This window comes from Sebastes umbrosus, chromosome 22 (genome assembly GCF_015220745.1).
Source record: "Sebastes umbrosus isolate fSebUmb1 chromosome 22, fSebUmb1.pri, whole genome shotgun sequence".
NCBI classification, from domain to species: domain Eukaryota; kingdom Metazoa; phylum Chordata; class Actinopteri; order Perciformes; family Sebastidae; genus Sebastes; species Sebastes umbrosus.
Window position 1 is genome coordinate 18,791,736 of NC_051290.1, and position 17,510 is coordinate 18,809,245.

Consider the following 17,510-nt stretch of genomic DNA (forward strand, 5'->3'; position numbering starts at 1 on the left):
CCCACAAACTTCCCTTTGTCCTACAACTTATTGCCCTGTCTCTCTTTAACAAGAGGCAGGCGTGCTTGAATGGAAGAACGGTTCCGTCCTTCACACTGTCTGATTTGCTTAGGAAAGGCGCTCACGTCTAATACTAATCTGAACGACAGCAGTGGAAATCTTGGCTCAGTTTCAGAGGCTAGATTGGGCCTGGCCCAATGACCTTCTCTGGGAGAACATGGAAAGTTTGCCGGCTCAATATGTCACAGCCAGCATGAGCTTAGAGAGAGAACAAGAAAGGAGTGATTAAATGGGTTAGATCTGTGGCTGGCTTTGGTAGATGTCAGGAGGAGTGCAGCTCCGGTTGTACTCTGAGATTATCGCAAATTGTATCAGGTTGAAACTCCCTCTCATCATGGATGCATCACACTTTACAGAGCACAGAATCAGAGGGAAAAGAATAAGAGATTTCTAAATAAAATAATATTGAGGTTGGATTTTACTGGTGATTGAGCATGATTCCAGCTCTGGAGCAGGTCAATTCATTTTGTATGAGTGCAACAAGTCAATAAAGCCGGCCCAACATTATAATACATGACAAAGCTATCATTCTGTTAGGAGCCAAACTCAAGAAATTCCCTTCAGGGCGTCCCGCTGGATAAAAGCAGATCCAGTCCGCTGAAAATCACTTCTTCACCGTCATAAACAACTGATAATTCAGAAATTGGCCATTTCTTAAGGCGTAATTATAGCAACTGAAGTAAGTTTAAAGCAAATTAGCCTCACAGGAAGTTGAAACAAAGTGTTAAAACGGGGTTAATTGAATTGTAAGCCTTGTCACAGAAGATTACCAAGTCCAAGAAACACCACTTTAATTGCGTTATTACCATGTGGATTAAGGCACGGGGTATTTTTTGCCCGGTAATTATAGCTCGACTGTCCGTGCATTTTAATGCACTTTAGTCAGGACGATTTGGGCTGAAATGTTTGACAGTCCAAACAGAGGACGGTTCCATTACAAAATGATCTGTAATGCTTTGGGATAACTCTGGCATTTCAGCTGTAATGGTGCCCACAAAATGGGGATTAAAAGGATGTATGGCGATAATGAGTAATTAATTTGACAGGACATCGCCTTGCCTTGATGCTATTTATGTATCAGAGGGGAGAATCAAAGAGACTCAACATACTGTGGTCATTTCTTTTTTCATTTCTAGGTTGTATATCAGCACGGAAACTGCAACATGTAGCTTGTGTTCTCCTCTTAAAGGGCCAGTGTGTAGGATTTAGGGGGATCTATTAGCAGAAATATTCATAGTTGTAATATTCACTAATGTTTTCATTCATGTCATCAACTGAAACTATGAATCGTTGTGTTTTTGTTACCTTAGAATGAGCCCTTCATATTTATACAGGGAGCGGGTCCTTTTCACGGGTCGTGTGTAGAAGGTAACCCGCAAATTGCGAAAACTTGGAAAAACTCTTGCGAGAGTCGCTGCCCGACGACCTATACTAACCTTAACTATCTGAGGTCAATGCCTAACTTTAACCTTGCAAGAGTTTCGCAAGTTGCGTTTAACCTTCAAGCCACAACCCAGAGTCTGCCACGTTGCTTTGCCATGTTTCTACAGTAGCGCAGAACGGACAAACCTAACACCGCATGGACAAACCAAACAGAGAGGGTTTTTGTTTTTTTTCCCCCATTTTTACATTACCTGAAGGCCACTGTAGTTCTCTGACACACTTGTGAAACTGAGGTAACGTGAGCCGCCGAGTGCAAAACTGCGGTAACGCCAGCTGCCGTCTGAATTTCATCGCTCCTAAAGTAGGTGAGGCGAAGGTTCTGAAAGATACCCCGGCGTTACCACGGTTTGTACTCTGCGGCTCACGTTACCGCAGTCTTGGATTGGGTGGGGTGACCAGAGTGGTATTCAGTTGGTTGCAATTTGCAACCACACCGCTAGACGCCACCAAATCCTACACACTGGTTATTTAACAACACTTCGTCATCCAGTCGTCAGCAGCCAATGAACGGTGAATATGGCTAACGTTATACTTGATACACATCAGCATGTTAGTGTTTTCATACTAGGTACAGCTTCACAGAGCTGCTAGCGTGGCCGCAGACTCTTGTTAAATGACAAAAACACTTCTCTGCCCTGTTTTCTGTTGCTGTAACAATTGAACCTTGTGCTGCTGCAGATAGTCATTTTTCAGATGGACTGTTTTCAGAGAAGCTGTGGTCTTTAAATGGAGAGTTAATGTCACTGAAGGTGCATCTGTGCTTTGAAATGATAAGGAGCACAGACAGCATCAACCCTCCTTTTTTTGATAGTTTATTGATCTCCTGTTGCTATCCACGTTCTACACGTTGGTCACATCACAAGAAGAAGCCTTTCTCGGAGCTGCCAGGAATTCTGTCTGTTGCTCAAGGGCACTACAGGGCAGATGCTTCCAGACACTGGAATTTGATCATGGCCGTCCAATTAAGCAGTGGTCTCCCTACTTCTCACATCCATGATTTCAACAGCCAGGGAACCCGGGACGGTTGCAGAATATCATTAGCCTAATGGACGGGAGCGCAGGATGGAAAGAATGAATGATTGCATTACGGTGCCATTTGCCGCAGTCTGTACATTGACATAAATAGTGCAAACAAACAATAACTGTCCATGTGCCCATTCTACTGTATTGTGATGGCTTGCTGTGTGATACATGGGTTCATGCCGGGGTCTGAGAGAGAGGGAGAGATGCTCTCTTGCGCCCTTGTGTCAGAGTGAGTGGGCTGGGTGGGGGCTAAGTAGCTGGGAACTGGATTTAGACACAACTCCGCGATCCGCCAGGACCACTCTGCAAAAAAATACAAGGAGCAGATAAGAGAGAGAGAGAGACGGGGAGAGAGACAGTGAGAGGGAATACATAGAGAGAGAGAGAGAGAGCACTCAGCTTTTCTCTCTTTCCAAGCCATCTTGTCAAGAATGCTTGAATGGAGCCATTATGAAGCCTAGATCCAACTAGTGTGGGACAGTTTAAATAACAAGGAAAAAAATAGAGAGCTGGCCTTGTACTTTCCAAAGCAGCGGTTCCCAAACTGGGGGTCGAGGCACCCATGAGTGGTCGTCAGCTGAAATAATAAGAAAAATTCTGCAACACAAATTTGGGTTTATTTTTTTCAATAATCTTTTTTTTTTTGTTCCTGTGAAAAACTATGTATACATTACCTCTCAACGTATCCTCATATAACGGTTCGTATATCTTACGAAAAGGTATTCCTAATTTTTTGTGTGTTTTCCGACAAATGTCCAGCAACACGTGTCAATTTCTGCTTGTTACATGCATACAGTCTTTTCAAAATAAACTTGTCTTCACAGGAAACAACTTGGTTAGGTTTAGGCAATAAAACGACTTAGTTAGGTTTCAGAAAAGATCGTGGTTTGGGTTAAAATAACTATGAAGTGGCGCAACTTAAGTATAGAAGTTACGTGGCGGCAACAAAACTACTTTGTTAGGTTTAGGCAAAGATCGTGGTTTGGGTTAAAATAACTACGGAAGTGGTTTCACTTAAGTACGAAAGTTCTGTGACAAATAAATCAACGTTGACTTCTGGTTTCATACACGGTACGAACGCCTGTCTACTGGGTGAAAGTCTGGTGTTTTTTGCCCCACCATCCACCCTGACCTCCCAACATGTTTTTTGTCGCTCTTTATACTTCCTGGTTCACAATTACATGGATTACGGTGCATTACTTTTCGTAGGTTTAGCAACGAACGGTGCATGAGACCAGCCTGTATCTCTTCAGGCCTCTGAAATGGTTCAAATACAATACAAATGTCTGAGAAGAGGGAATAACTCTCTGATTAAACTGCTCATTGTTTCATTTAAAGAGGTCACAAGCAAAAAAAGATGATGAATGATGACAAAGGTGAAGTATTTAAGAGGTGTTTAGGCCTACTTCTGTGTAAACTGAATGAAGTCGTTTTGTAATTCAGGTCTCGTGCTACTTTTTATTTGCGGTACTTCTTAATCCAGTCTGTAACAGACTGTAAATGACCTATTTGTATGAAGGAAATAAGCATATTTGATTTGTCAGTATTTTGAATGGAGTCATTAAGTACTGAAGTCATGGAAATTATGCTAATTGTTATTGATGCTACACCGTGATTGCCAAATAATAACCGATGATATGCTGCTCCCATCATCACATTTACATGTTGCTCTCCACATCGGCTCGTTAGCGACGGCGCCGTGACGCCCGGGCCTATCAGGAGGATCCGCTCTCGCCACCTGCACACTGGGGAGTCTGGGAGCGAAAGGGGACGGAGGAGCGTCTGCAGGGGTGCCATCACAGCTTTTGGCCCAAAGAGCGCCGTTGCAGCCTTGTCACGTTGAGTCAGTCCCGCTCCGTCTCTTTCCTCTCTCCGTCTTCCTTTTTTTTTTTCCGGTCAGGTGAAAAAGCCCAACCGTCTGCATCCGGAGCCCTAACGCTCTCTGTCAGCTGGCTGTCCCCGCGGTCACACTGGAGATTCATCTTTCTGCTGATGTCCCTTCTGTGTGGCAGACAGTTGCCAGCCCCAGCATTCTTAAAGGCCTTCCATGGCTTCGAGGCACAGGAAGCAGGTAAGCACGTCAATGCAACACTGATCTGTTGGTAAATGATCAAAAGGCCAAATCACCAAATGATTGCCTTCTGGATCGGGTTCCTGTGCGAATCCATCAACAAAATCTATATGAACGCGCGCACATCATTACAGATACTAAAACACTGGAATCTTTTAGGTTTCCCTTTTTTTTGTTGTTCTAATTAATACGCCACGTCTTGGGCACACTTGAGGTAATTAACATTGTTTTTTGCCAGCAACACACAGCAGATGGTGATTGAAAATAGAGGGATGAGTCGCTCAATCAACCACCATTTGTCTGTAGCCATTAATTATCTCGCGAAGAATACATTCAGTCCCCAAAGTTGATAGTTTGGGGGGAAGAAGAATACTGTCCTTCTGTTCCTCATTACTCTTTAACAGCAGAAAGTGCTGAAACTAGAATGCTGGATAGGGAGATTGCGATTTTAATAGCACTGTCATTATCTTCTCCCATAAGGTGGCATACGATAAAAGGCTTGTAAGGCGGAAAAAAAAATGGCGGTAACAAAGAAGCATTTCGATAAATGGGAGCAAATGTGTAGTGGTTCATTCTGTTCGGATTCATCACTTTCTGAGATGATGGGGGACACATTTTCAGTCAAAATGATGGCACCGCAGCAGGAAATATTTATTTTTTTATGATAAAGTGAGAGCCAATTTGTCATGTGACCCCAGCCATCTGACTTAACCAATCATCCCCAGTTTGCAATCTGATTGGAATGGAAATGGAACAGCGTCTCGCCCGCAGCCATCGCAGTCATGATATCATGACGTTTCATGATGTCGCCTCTTCCTCCAGTTCTGGCAAAGTCTCGTCGGTTTCGCTTCACTTGAGCGCCTAATTCTGCCTGGCAACACGTCGATATTACACACTCAGCTTATACGAACTAAAAATAAAAGGCTACAGGAGGGACAGAGAGAGAGAGAGAGAGAGGAGTTGAGCGAAGAGAAACCTTGAAGGGACACTGGAGGCAAGACGCAGCGTCACATCCTGGCATCACTTCTTTGATGTTTTTCCGTCACCGCCAACAGCTCCCTAATCCTACGCCTATAATCTTGTTTTTATTCTCTCTGCCAGCCTTGTAGTCGGAGATAATCAGTGTCACCTAACTTTAATTATTGCGATAGAAGCGGAGATAAATGTTGTTGCTTCAGTGTCAGTTGTTCTCTATTGATACAGAAGGGGAATTTGTACTCTTGATGCATCTTGTGCTGAATTTTAAAAAAAGAGTTCTTGATAGTAAATTACTGGTAGGATCGCTCATGTTCCACCCCACAGGCTTTAATTAACTAGTCTCAGGTAGTCTAATCTTATTATCCAAGAGTGCTTTTTTCCACATCCTAACCTGCTTACTGTAGACGGGTGATATCCTCATAAAAGAGCTGCCAGAATTGTGCAGCATTTTCAAGTTGCTCTCCGCTGCTCCTCGGCCGCCAAAATACCAACCATTTACACATTCTCGTCACATAGCTGGAAACAAAGGCGGAATAGTCGGGTGCCATTTTCAGGATTTCAACAGCATCCGACACAGCGGACACAGCGAGATGCCAAATAAAATACAGCGCTACACAACTCAGCGGCAACATCTCAGTGTTTGTCCCCACAGAGAGCCCAGCCCCATCAAACCCCATTATCTCCAAGGCTACTACTTACTCCCCAACTGGAGTAGAGATAGCTGCTTATCTGCTGGTTAATAATAAAAAAGACACATAACAGATAAAAAAAAAAAAAGCCATCGTATCGTGATGGAAAGAGAGAGGTGGGAGAGGAAAAAGGCGACAGGGAGCGGGGAGATTTCCAGGGACAGTTTCATTCTGTGGAAAGGGCAAGCAGAAGGAGACCTCCCGCTGTAATGCGGCAGCCGAGCCGAAATGAAAGCCAGCCGCTCTCTTCTCCGGGGCTAAACAGCGGCCTTAATAAAAAACACAATCAGACCCCCAACCTTAAAGTTTAATGCACATTCTTCCCATATTTCTCTTCGCACCAGTAAAAAAAACAAAACGGTGGAAGCCGTGTGTTCTCCCAGGCTAAGATGTGTGTTAAAGAAAAAGGCGATAGTTATAATGAAGCCCCATTGAATATCAAGCACACCATCAACTCACTACAGCTCTCCATCGCGCTAATGAAATTGTTCCCCCCAACTTTTTAATTAACTTGCAGGCTCATGGTGTGGAGTCAAATTGTGGACACAGACAAAGACTACAGCGCTCTCTCTCCCAGGTGATATGAATATCAAAGAGGGAAGTTGCTCTGAATTAAGCCGAGTTTCTTTATTAGGGGAGAAACTTCAGAGGGAGAGACAGATGTGCTGAGGCTGGGCTCGTGTCATTTCTCCCGCGTCAGTCTGCTTTCATTCGACACTTTGATATGTAAGCGCAAAGAGGGAGGGGATGATGGATTTATTGTGAATTTACAACATGGATTGTTTTCATAACTTTTTTTTAAAAATCTTCAAAGATGTCTCGTTGATAGTAATCACAATCATTCCACGGCGCTGGGACATTCATCACACGGAAAGGGAGATAATAGGGAAGCCACTAAAAGAAAGAAAGGTTTTTTTTTTTTTTTCAAACACATTTCCCTTTATTGGCATGGTGAGGCTGATGAGAATTGCACATAAAAAATGAAATTCACAAGAAAGTCGTACAATAGGTAGAACCACAAAGGCATTGGTAAGGACTTGGCAGAAGGCAACGTGGATAGGACACAAACAGGTAACATCCCATAGCGACCCCCTCCCCCACCCCAAACACACACACACACTCACATACCTGCCTAAAATCACACATTCACACACTCGTACACATATTGTCCTTCCAAAAAAAATTACCCAACAAACGTTTAAGCAGTGGCAAAGTCCTCAGCAGGTCACATTATTAAAAAGTCCGCCACATTTGAAATTTGAACCATAAGGTGTTATAATATATTGCTACTCTAGGCAATTTACAAAGCATTTTTTTATTACAATGATTAAAGCCACATCTATCAAATGGGACACGACACCATTACCCAAACGCGATACAGACAGCAAGAAAGTAAAACAATGCCTTAAAACACAGGTAAGGGTTTTTTTTAGTTTTTTTTTTTAAATCCATCCCTCGACCAATTTTTGCCTCTTTGCATCATAAAACCGAGCCGTTTCTTGTCTCCACAGTCAAACTCCATGAAGGGACGCCTGTGATCAGCAAAGCTTTCTCTCCTTCCTGTGATGGAACCTGCTTCTCTCATTACTTGGCTCAGGCTAGAAACGGGATATTAATTGAACCAGAAACCGCAAGGTTACCTTTTATGTCATGTTTCGACGGCGCTGTGATATCTGGACTGTGAGTGAGGGCGGGGCGGGTGGAAGGGGGGCCGGTGGTGCGGCATGCGATACATCGTTGAGTAGTTTTCTCTAGGCTTATAGAATGTCATTTAAAATCTGCCAGTTAAGACAGATGAGAGGCAGATATCCAAAGTGGTATATATACCGTACCGACTGTCATCCTGTAATAGCCATGCACTACACAACAAACAACTCGACACGTTTTTTACACACACACACGCACGCCGTACACACACGCACGCACAGGGCGGAGTTAAGAGTCAGTCACGTTTTGCACAGATGTCACAAGGTAATGCGTGCATTACAATCACAGAGACTCAATTACATCTTAAAGGGAAGAGCGGGAGGCGGGAGGCGGGGGGGACATTCAAGTGTTTACCGCACGGGGTAATATGTCACGGCGATGAAATGCCAAGATACTGGAATGGAGTCATCCTAGCTAACCAGCGGCTGGGTAATGGGTCAAGTCCAAAAATCACACAACAATAGGAGCTAAAATACAACTCTGAAAAATAATTTATTGCTTTTTATATAGTTTTTTCTTTCATTTATATTATTATCATTATTATTATTAATCATCTCGTAATTATTGTAAATATTAGTAGTATCATCATTTTGTATATATATACACATACATATATATATATATATGTATATATATATATATTGTACATCAAATACAAGATCTTTAAAAAATTCAGGAAAAGGAAATTGTAAACTTTTGTTTGGCATTCACATAATCAAGCGTGAGTGGAGCGATGACAACAAAGTGTTTACAGTGGTACAACAAAAATTCCTGCTAAATCATTTTATTGCTTCATGTTCTGGTGTTTGTGTGTATGTGTGTGTGTGTGTGTGGAAAGAAAAACCCAGCGACGTGCTGCAGATGGGACTGATAGTGGAGACAGAATGAAATCACTAAAAACCATGAGGGGGCTGACTGCTGGAGTGATTCACTGAATGTTTTTGATTGTTTTGGAAAGGCATAGAAGGTAATATTATCCCCACCAAAGCGTTTATTGTACACCCTGTCTAGTGATTGGAAGTTAAATAACACAAATCGAAAGGACAACATAAACAGGAAATAAATCCCGTGAGGTACGCCATGTCATAATGGAGCCCATAAATAGTCTTGATTCAAATATTAAAATAAATAGATAAATATGTGATTGAAAAGATTTGAATGCTCGTCTTTCACTGAAGGTAATCAAAAGGAGAACCGTACAAAGCAATGAAATCAAATTGCATATATACTGTACATATATGTATATATATACTGTATATATTGATTGCTTCAGAAATAATTAATAAAAAAATGGGGTACCTTTTTTTTACAATCATGAAAAACACGTTAAAAATGCATTTTACACTGGTTGTATAAGCAAAAACACTGATTGAGAAACGTTATAAACAGAGAAAACTATACATGGTTGACTGTTTTTTTCCCCAACAAAATAACTTAAAAAAGGACGTTTGTTCACATGCTCCCTCAAAATGAGCAGTCGGACACATCTTTTTTTCTTTTTTTACAATCATAGCATGTCTTCTAAACATCATGTAGGTGTACAATATGTTTTACAGTATTGTAATTACTACAGATCGACATTCTGAATTAAGAAATTGTCTCCTCATCTTTAAAAAAGGCTGCGTTTTACAGTGCATAGCTGTAACAAATAAAGAACTTTATCCGATATGTACATAAAATAAAAAATATTCCTTTTTATAGTATTTGTAAATACACGGCTACATTTCTCCTTAAAATGTAGACAACAATGTTACCTTGAGAATTTTACCTCCAAGATACAATTCCCTATACTTTTGTTTGTAACACTAGATCCAAACACCAGATTCAAAAGAAAGAATAAAAATCAACAGCAAAAGAAAACAAATCTGGCCGAACAAGCTGCATGTTTTCACCCCCAAAGAATTGTGGGCTTTGTAGTGCTTGGAGAAAAAAAAAAATCATGAAAGTTTTTTTTTTCTTCTTCTTTCACTGATGGTTGTACAGCAGTAGAGTGCACCAGGTTATGAGGGTTCACTGGCTTTCCCAGAATGCAACGTCTCTTCCCAGCTTCTTCAGCAGCTATGTTCATGTAAACTTTATTTTTGATATATTCATTTATATTGATATAGGTCTATAGACTTATTCTTTATATACTCTATAACATAGAGTGTAAAACTTCTGGTAGTCTCGTCGGCAAAGGAGCGAGAAACAACAGTGAGGTATCAGAAGTCCCTCTTTGTGACAGACGGCAGGTGCCACTGAACCGGTTACCTTCTCAGGCTGCGCTGGGCCTCCCTCAGCAAACTGTCAAAATCCATGGAGTCATACTTGCTTTTTGTGGAGGCTGGATCAAAGTCGTCCGAGTGGGAGTCTGAAAGCGGCAAGTAAAGGATTGCGGTTAGTGTTGAGCAGAGCAGCGTTTCTTTGAAAATGCACTTAAACAAGATTTGTGTTCAGAGAAAACTTTATGGTCACAGCATATACTGTCTAAACGCCAGTATCGCTCAGTCATGTGGAGCTCAGTGTTAATCTCAGAGTTACTTTGCTACTGGGCTTGAGAGTTTTCAGATCTATATCTACCTGAAAAAAGACAATCATTTGTTCCCTGTGTTTTGCTACTTTGAGTGTATTGTTGTCAAACTTTCACAAAATCATCAAAATTTGATGAACTTCAAAAATATATGTCAATTGATCACAATATTTAATCATGTGATTAATCGCGATTAATCGAAAAAAATTGTATCTGTTCAAAATGCACCTTAAAGGGAGATTTGTCAAGTATTTAATACTCTTATCAACATGAGAGTGGGTAAATATGCTGCTTTATGCAAATGTATGTATATATTTATTATTGGAAATCAATTAACAACACAAAACAATGACAAATATTGTCCAGAAACCCTCACAGGTACTGCATTTAGCATAAAAATATGCTCAAATCATAACATGGCAAACTCAAGCCTAACAGGCAACAACAGCTGTCAGTAAAGGGGAGACTCGTGGGTACCCGTAGAACCCATTTTCATTCACATATCTTGAGGTCAGAGGTCAAGGGACCCCTTTGAAAATGGCCAAGCCACTTTTTCCTAGCCAAAATTAAGTGCAAGTTAGGAGCGTAATTTAACCTCCTTCACGAGAAGCTAGTATGACATGGCTGGTACCAATGGATTCCTTAAGTTTCTAGTTTCAAATGATGCCATCATCTTCACTCTAGCTTTAAAACTGAGCCCGCTAGAACCTCCGAAATATCGATTGTGTTGATGCGTTAAAGAAATTAGTGACGTCAAAATGGATTTGCGCTGGGACATATCATGCTCATTTCTGAATAAACCTGCATTCACCCTCTGTCTGAAACGCTCCGTTTTAGCACCTGTCTCTTTAAGAAACCCTGCCGAAACCCTGCTCTGATTGGCTTATATATATTGTAATGAACCTGCATGTGACATAGGAAGGGGAACCAAATCTGATAAGCTTTTGGATCACATGTTTTCTGATTGAGGCAGCCCACAAAAAACTGACTGAGTTGTCTTATTTCACAGTTTGTGGGTTGGTAGACACTCCAGATACTCAGATGAAAAAGTGAGTTTTTCATGATAGTAACTGCTACTAAATAATTAAAATAGTGTGGTTAGAAAAAAAGTGCCTTATTTCACACGGGGGCAACACATGTGAAAGCATATCCTTCCCTCCGTCCATCTCTCATGTGTCCCATTTTTCCTGATCAACCTGATAATACATAAAGAGTATCTTATCTCCGCCAACAGACAGCTTCACAAATGGGGCCCCCAAAGGGCCCAGCAGCACACTCCACGAGCTTTGAGAAATGGGAATGACCGTGGCAGCTAGAAGACGCCAGTCGTGATCTAATGCAATGGCCGAGGGCTGGATTGTGTCACGCTGCGCACCTTGAGGGATGAAAAACACCCCGGCGCTCTACTTAAAACTAATGGACAGTGTCTCCGAACACACAGAAAAAGACGCGAGAGCCTACAAGATTGAGAAGACGGTTCGGATTCCACACTATTATAAGATCCTCCCTTCCTCTCAATCTCTTTATCCTGCGCTATCAGTACGGGGACGACCAAAATAGCCTGTTCCTGACAAAGAGGCGGTCGAATGAAGGCCTTTCCATTCCAGTAGACTGATTAGTCAATCTCGGCATAATGTCTATCCTCAAGGCTTTAGGATTAGCAACTGTTTCTCTGTGTGTCAATTTCTCATCATGTCCCCTCTTTAAAAAGCTGATAGCTTCGAGCATGTGCTTTGAAAATGTATAGTAACCGCTTCATTTATTGAGGAAAGTGCTCTTTTTCTCTCTTCGGTGACCTGTTGACCCTCTTGTAGCAGTGCATTATGCATTCCTGACCTCCTGCTTTGCTGGTAAATAAATGCCAGAGGAAAAAACTGGCTGCAGATGCGAGAGTCAATACCTATCTTACATGTTATCATCAAGTGGAGGAGATGATCTTTTGTGGGTGTGCAACACTTGACATAATGGGGCATCTCTTACTTAAAGAGGATCTATTATGCTCATTTTCAGGAGCATACTTGTATTTTGGTAACTATATAACGCACTAAAGGAAAGGTGAAAAGCACAAATCACAATAGGTCCCCTTTTAAATTTCAATATGGCTGCTCAATTATTGCCACCAGTATAATTGTGCAACTAACAGACAAGAGGAACATTTTTTTCTTCACGTGAGACATCATGCCAGAAAAAAAAAAGCCTGGATTTCATAGATATCTTGCATTATTTATATGCCGTTCAACCTTCAGCTGCATATCCATTTGAGTACAGATTTCTGTCAGAGATTTCTGTATCTGATCAATATAGAAGCTATGTACATACAGTACATGCATGTTTACTCTAAGCAGACACTCACGCTAGATGAATTCTGCTATACTGCCACGACCCCCCCACCGACTACCAACAAAGGCAGTAGGTGTGCATAAGTAGGTATGCTCCCCCTCCCTTTAAGTAAATGACCGGCCCCTACCTGCCACATCAAGGCTCTACCTCTTTTCTGCGCCGCAACAGCTGGCAACAGATGGAAGATCTCTCTAGAGGGAGGAGGGGGTTCGCTGGGACTTAACCTTGCTCCCACCTTCCTCTTCCTCACCTCATCTCTTTCTTCTACAGCGCCTTTTCTCCTCATCTCTACTCCTCCCTCCTCTTCGCCGCTGCTCTTAAAAGTGATTCCTGCACACATATATGCAACAGCAGATGCAAACACATCTGCACACATGCTTTTAAGTGCCATCTCTCTCCCTAATGTCTTCATATCAACAAAGTAGAAACAAGCATCTCATGTCCACATGAGTAATGGAGTGTGCGGCTACACGCAGAGAGGGAATGGAGCTCTATTCTTGGTACGTTCACAGATTGACCTCTGAACTCTCTTCGCCCTTTTGAGCCACGAATGCCTGGTGGACACATTCAGAGCTGTAAGAGTTGTTAGCAGCACAGAGATGGGTCTCTTTTGATCTTTTTGATTTCCCCCCCTCTCTTTTCTCTGACAAGTCCTCCCAGCTACGCAAATATACCGCATGACTGCAGGGGGCTGATGGAGAAGAACAACAAAAAAGCTGCACTTACCCAAGTCTGTGTAATGCGATTTGCAGAACTGCTTTTGTCCGCCGAAGCACAGCTCGAACTGGGGCTCGTTTGACCTGCGTAAGGTGTGTCCGTTCTCAAGGGCGGCAAAGGCGTCACAAGTGTAGCGGTACGTGATGAAGCCAAAATTGTCCCTGGTCGAGAATAGAAAATGGATACGTCAGAGCGGGTGCTGTGGGGCAACAATAACTGAGCAGTGGGGGGGAGGTGGGGGGCCTTGTCTTAGATGACGATCACGCTATTTATATGCAAAAGAGAATCAATAAAAGTGTATCTTTGGGGCTCCACAGGCTAAGAACTAGATGGAGCAGGAGACGCTCGGAGACTGCAAAAAGCTCTGTTTTACACTCGCCCTTTGCTCAACAGTTACAGCAGAAGATTTTTTTTTTATGTATTACATGACATCCAGAGGTTAGGAATGGTCAAATAAATCCCTACACTAATACCAGACTACCATATAGATGCACACACACACACACATGCACAGAAAGCCCTGGGGCCTTACCCATCGTCCCTCAGGTTCACCGCACATTCTTCAATCTCGCCAAAGACTTCAAAGCGGCGCTTCAACTCTGTCCGGGTGCAGTCGGACCTCAGTCGCCCCACGTACACCACCCGTCTCTCCTCCTGCTCGTTAAGAGGAAAGACAGAGCGGAGGAAGGAGATTAAAAGGGGGAGTCTGTTTCCCCTCTCTTTCTTCACCGAGCCCTAATGAATTGGTCTTGATCACTCCTGTGGATACAGCAGCTGACTTTTCGGCCCCCCCGTTTTTTTTTGTCCCTCTCCTCTGTCTGTCTGTTGTGTTCCTCTGTGATTGGTTCAGCCCCTGCTTCCTGTTATCTGATAGAGTTGGAGGCGCCTTCAGTCGTCTGCCTTGGCACCACAATTCCTCTTTCTCTCTGCAACTCATCAACCAGAGGCGGAGTGATTTTTATCAAATGATGCCGTGTCTTAAGTTTGAGGCTGCTTCTTCTTCTTCTTTTTGTGAACTAAAAATAAAGCTGCGAGGTGACTCAGCCATATGTCAGAGAAGCCTGTTTTCTTTCCCTCCAACATGGGAGTCAAACTCACAGCATGGTCAGTTATTCATATCCAAGAGAGAGGGAGCATTAAGAGCCACGGGGCAAGAAACGTGCATTTGCTTCAACCTCAGAGGACGCGGGGGTCGCAGCGGAATAATTTAGGAACAAACTGCACCAGGCTGCAATTATGGCGTTTGAGTAGTTTAATTGCATATGCTAATCATACAATGCAGCACAAGCTTGGGGCTATAGCGTATCACTAGTATTATTTATTTATTCATTCATTTGCCATTACAGGGGCGAGTCCATTGAGGCCCGTTGAAATTTTGAATGCTGTCTGGAGGGTAGTAGTAATAGTAAATCAGTTGCCTGGTGCTAAACTCAAAGTTCACCTTTGCCCCGTTTATAGAGTAGCTGAGAAAGATACAAATTAACTACAGATTATGCTTTTTTTTCCACTCTCTTTAATGCTTACATACTGTTTGAGACAAAAAAAGTATTTGCTGAATTAGGGGTTTAGCTGCTGACAACTGATAAATAGGCGGTCTTCTCTTGATGGCACCCTGAGGGCTGCCTGTGTGTGTGTGTGTGTGTGTGAGAGAGAATGAGGCAAAAACAGAGACAGACAGACAGAAGGCTTTCACATCCCTGGCCTCCCAAACCTCGTTTGACAGCTTGAGCTTCGCTGCTCGTAATTGTTTGTCTTTTCCATCTCTGAAAATGTATGCATGCCAGGCCACGTTTGCATTACTGCATCATTTAATGCGTGCTTGATCAACGGGTGGTAGCGGGCGGCGTTGCCCTGCTGGAAACCTGAGTGATTTCACACTGGGAACGTGGAGAGCGGAGATATGGGGAGAAGAAATGTGATATTCGCTGCATCATTTTGAAATAGATACAGAAAAAGAGCTCAAGAGAATCAGTTTCCTTTTTTTTTTGGTCCTTTCCTCCGTCTTGCTCTTTCCACTATTTTAACATTTTGCCCCTGTGGTGTGATTAATAAGAGTCGACAGTGTTTCCAGACGACGCAGACGTTAAAAATACACAACCCGGAGATAAAAAAAAAAGGAAGAGTCTGTCGCCTGAATCATTCAGGAACTCACTTTGTATGTATTCTTTCAGTAGGGTGGCACATGGCGCTGGGCTGGAGGCTGTGTCATCCTAAGTAATGTGTGTGTCTGCGGGAGGTTTTGTGTGCGTTGGCAGGGATTTCTGCGTAGTGCCACAGCAGTGATTGCACGCGCTCTTTTAACAGGCAGGAAAAGTCAGGATGGAGGAAATGAGATGGCGTTTGTGACTCACTATTGCTTTTTGCTTTTGCCTCTCTCTCTGCTCGGCCCGTTCGAACTCCCGCTTCTCGTAGTCCCGCTGGTACTCCTCCCTCTTCAGCCTCTCGTGCTGGTAGTCCTCGTAGCTGTCATACCTGCGGAGAAAAAGAATACGTATGACATCACCGTTCTCTAAAATTCACGCGCCCTGTTGATGACTATCAAGAACAATTCCCGGTATTCACCGAGGAGCAGTCCCCCTTATTATCTCACCACTGAGGGTTCGGTTTCAAAGGGAAAAAGGAATGGACATGTTAATAAGACGTCTCTTCGCCATCGCTATGATTGCGCAGCCCGCGAGGAGAGGCCCGCGGGAGTGCCGGCGAGCAGCGCGGTCGGGGAGCCAGGCAGCTGCAACTGTCAGCACAACTTCACATGTCATTACTTTCTGCTTAGTTAGGGCTTCATCAAGAAGGAAAGTGCAACTTTCTCCCCCACCCCGGACTAGCGCGAGACGTGTCCGTTAAGTTTTCGACTGATGAGCGACTCTCTGGGCTTGTCGGGTGTCATTAGGCCCGTGGGTGCCAAATCAGCTCGGAGCGCTGGGATGGTGTCAGTCTCCCTCTCTCTCTCTCTCTCTCTCTTCCTGCACTGTGACAGTACTTCTCTGCATATGGAGCGGTCCCCCCTCTGCAGTGGCTCACAGAAAACTACAGAGACACTGATACAGCTGGGAGCGCCACACTCACCAGTGAAGTATGAATGTGCATCAGTATGATTTGGGATGCTTTTGTCACTTGTCCAATAAAACATGATCAATTAAACATATCCGCCCCCCGAATGTTTGTCACGGGGCCCCCGTGTGGATGGGACAGGCTGCGAAGAAGCGTCGGTCTTGATGTGAAAAGCGAATCGCAGAGTGGTGGCAGGGGGAAGTTAACTGTCACCGCATTTGTCTATAGTTATTCAGCCATGCTTCCTCGCACACTACACTGAGGTCTTTTGAATGTTGCCAGGCACAGCGGTGGAAAAAATACTCCTTTACTTTAGTAAAAGCAGTAATAACACAGTGTCAAAATACTCTGGTACAAGTAAAAGTCCTGCATTTTACTTTTAAGTAAAAGTGCAAAAGTTTTAGCCTTAAAATATACTTAAAAAAGTAAAAGTATGCAGAATGTCCCATTTCAGAATCATATATATTATATCACCGGGTTGTAATTATTGATGCATTAATGTGTTCATCACTAATGTGGCAGCTGGTAAAGGTGGAGCTAATTTCAACTACTTTATATACTGCTGGGGTAGCTTAACCTATAATAATACATCATAATTATTAGTTGATTATATATTAATAATCTAAATAGTAACTAATGTTGTCAAATAAATGTAGTGGAGTAAAAAGTACAATGTTGGTTTACAAAATGTAGTGCAGTAGAAGTATAAAGGAGCATAAAATGGAATTACTCAAGTAAAGTACAAGTACAACTGGAGGTTAAATCATTTAAAAGACTCACCTTGGCCTGCGGCTGAGAGGAGATCGAGACTGATGGTGGGGGCTCTTGTGAGTCCTGGAACGAAGGGTGCTTGGATCTGTGACGTGACGAGACCTATGGGAAAATGTTAAACATGAAAATATTATTTTTTTAGTAACACCGA

At 42.9% G+C, this 17,510-nt stretch overlaps 1 protein-coding gene across 11 annotated transcripts in view; it reads right to left on the reverse strand.

Annotated features, from left to right (window-relative positions):
• Window positions 1-7,174: 7,174 nt before the first annotated feature.
• ppargc1a (peroxisome proliferator-activated receptor gamma, coactivator 1 alpha) overlaps window positions 7,175-17,510 on the reverse strand; it is a 299,017-nt gene continuing 288,681 nt past the window's right edge. For 10 of the 11 annotated variants that reach the window (XM_037758138.1, XM_037758137.1, XM_037758143.1 and 7 more), the window contains 5 exons: window positions 17,369-17,461; window positions 15,889-16,009; window positions 14,070-14,191; window positions 13,547-13,698; window positions 7,175-10,321 (listed from right to left, as the gene is read on the reverse strand). In XM_037758138.1, coding sequence (XP_037614066.1) covers window positions 10,218-10,321; window positions 13,547-13,698; window positions 14,070-14,191; window positions 15,889-16,009; window positions 17,369-17,461 — 592 coding nt within the window. In that variant the 3' untranslated portion in view covers window positions 7,175-10,217. The remainder of the gene's footprint in view (window positions 10,322-13,546; window positions 13,699-14,069; window positions 14,192-15,888; window positions 16,010-17,368; window positions 17,462-17,510) is intronic. The other variant, XM_037758142.1, reaches the window with a different exon arrangement.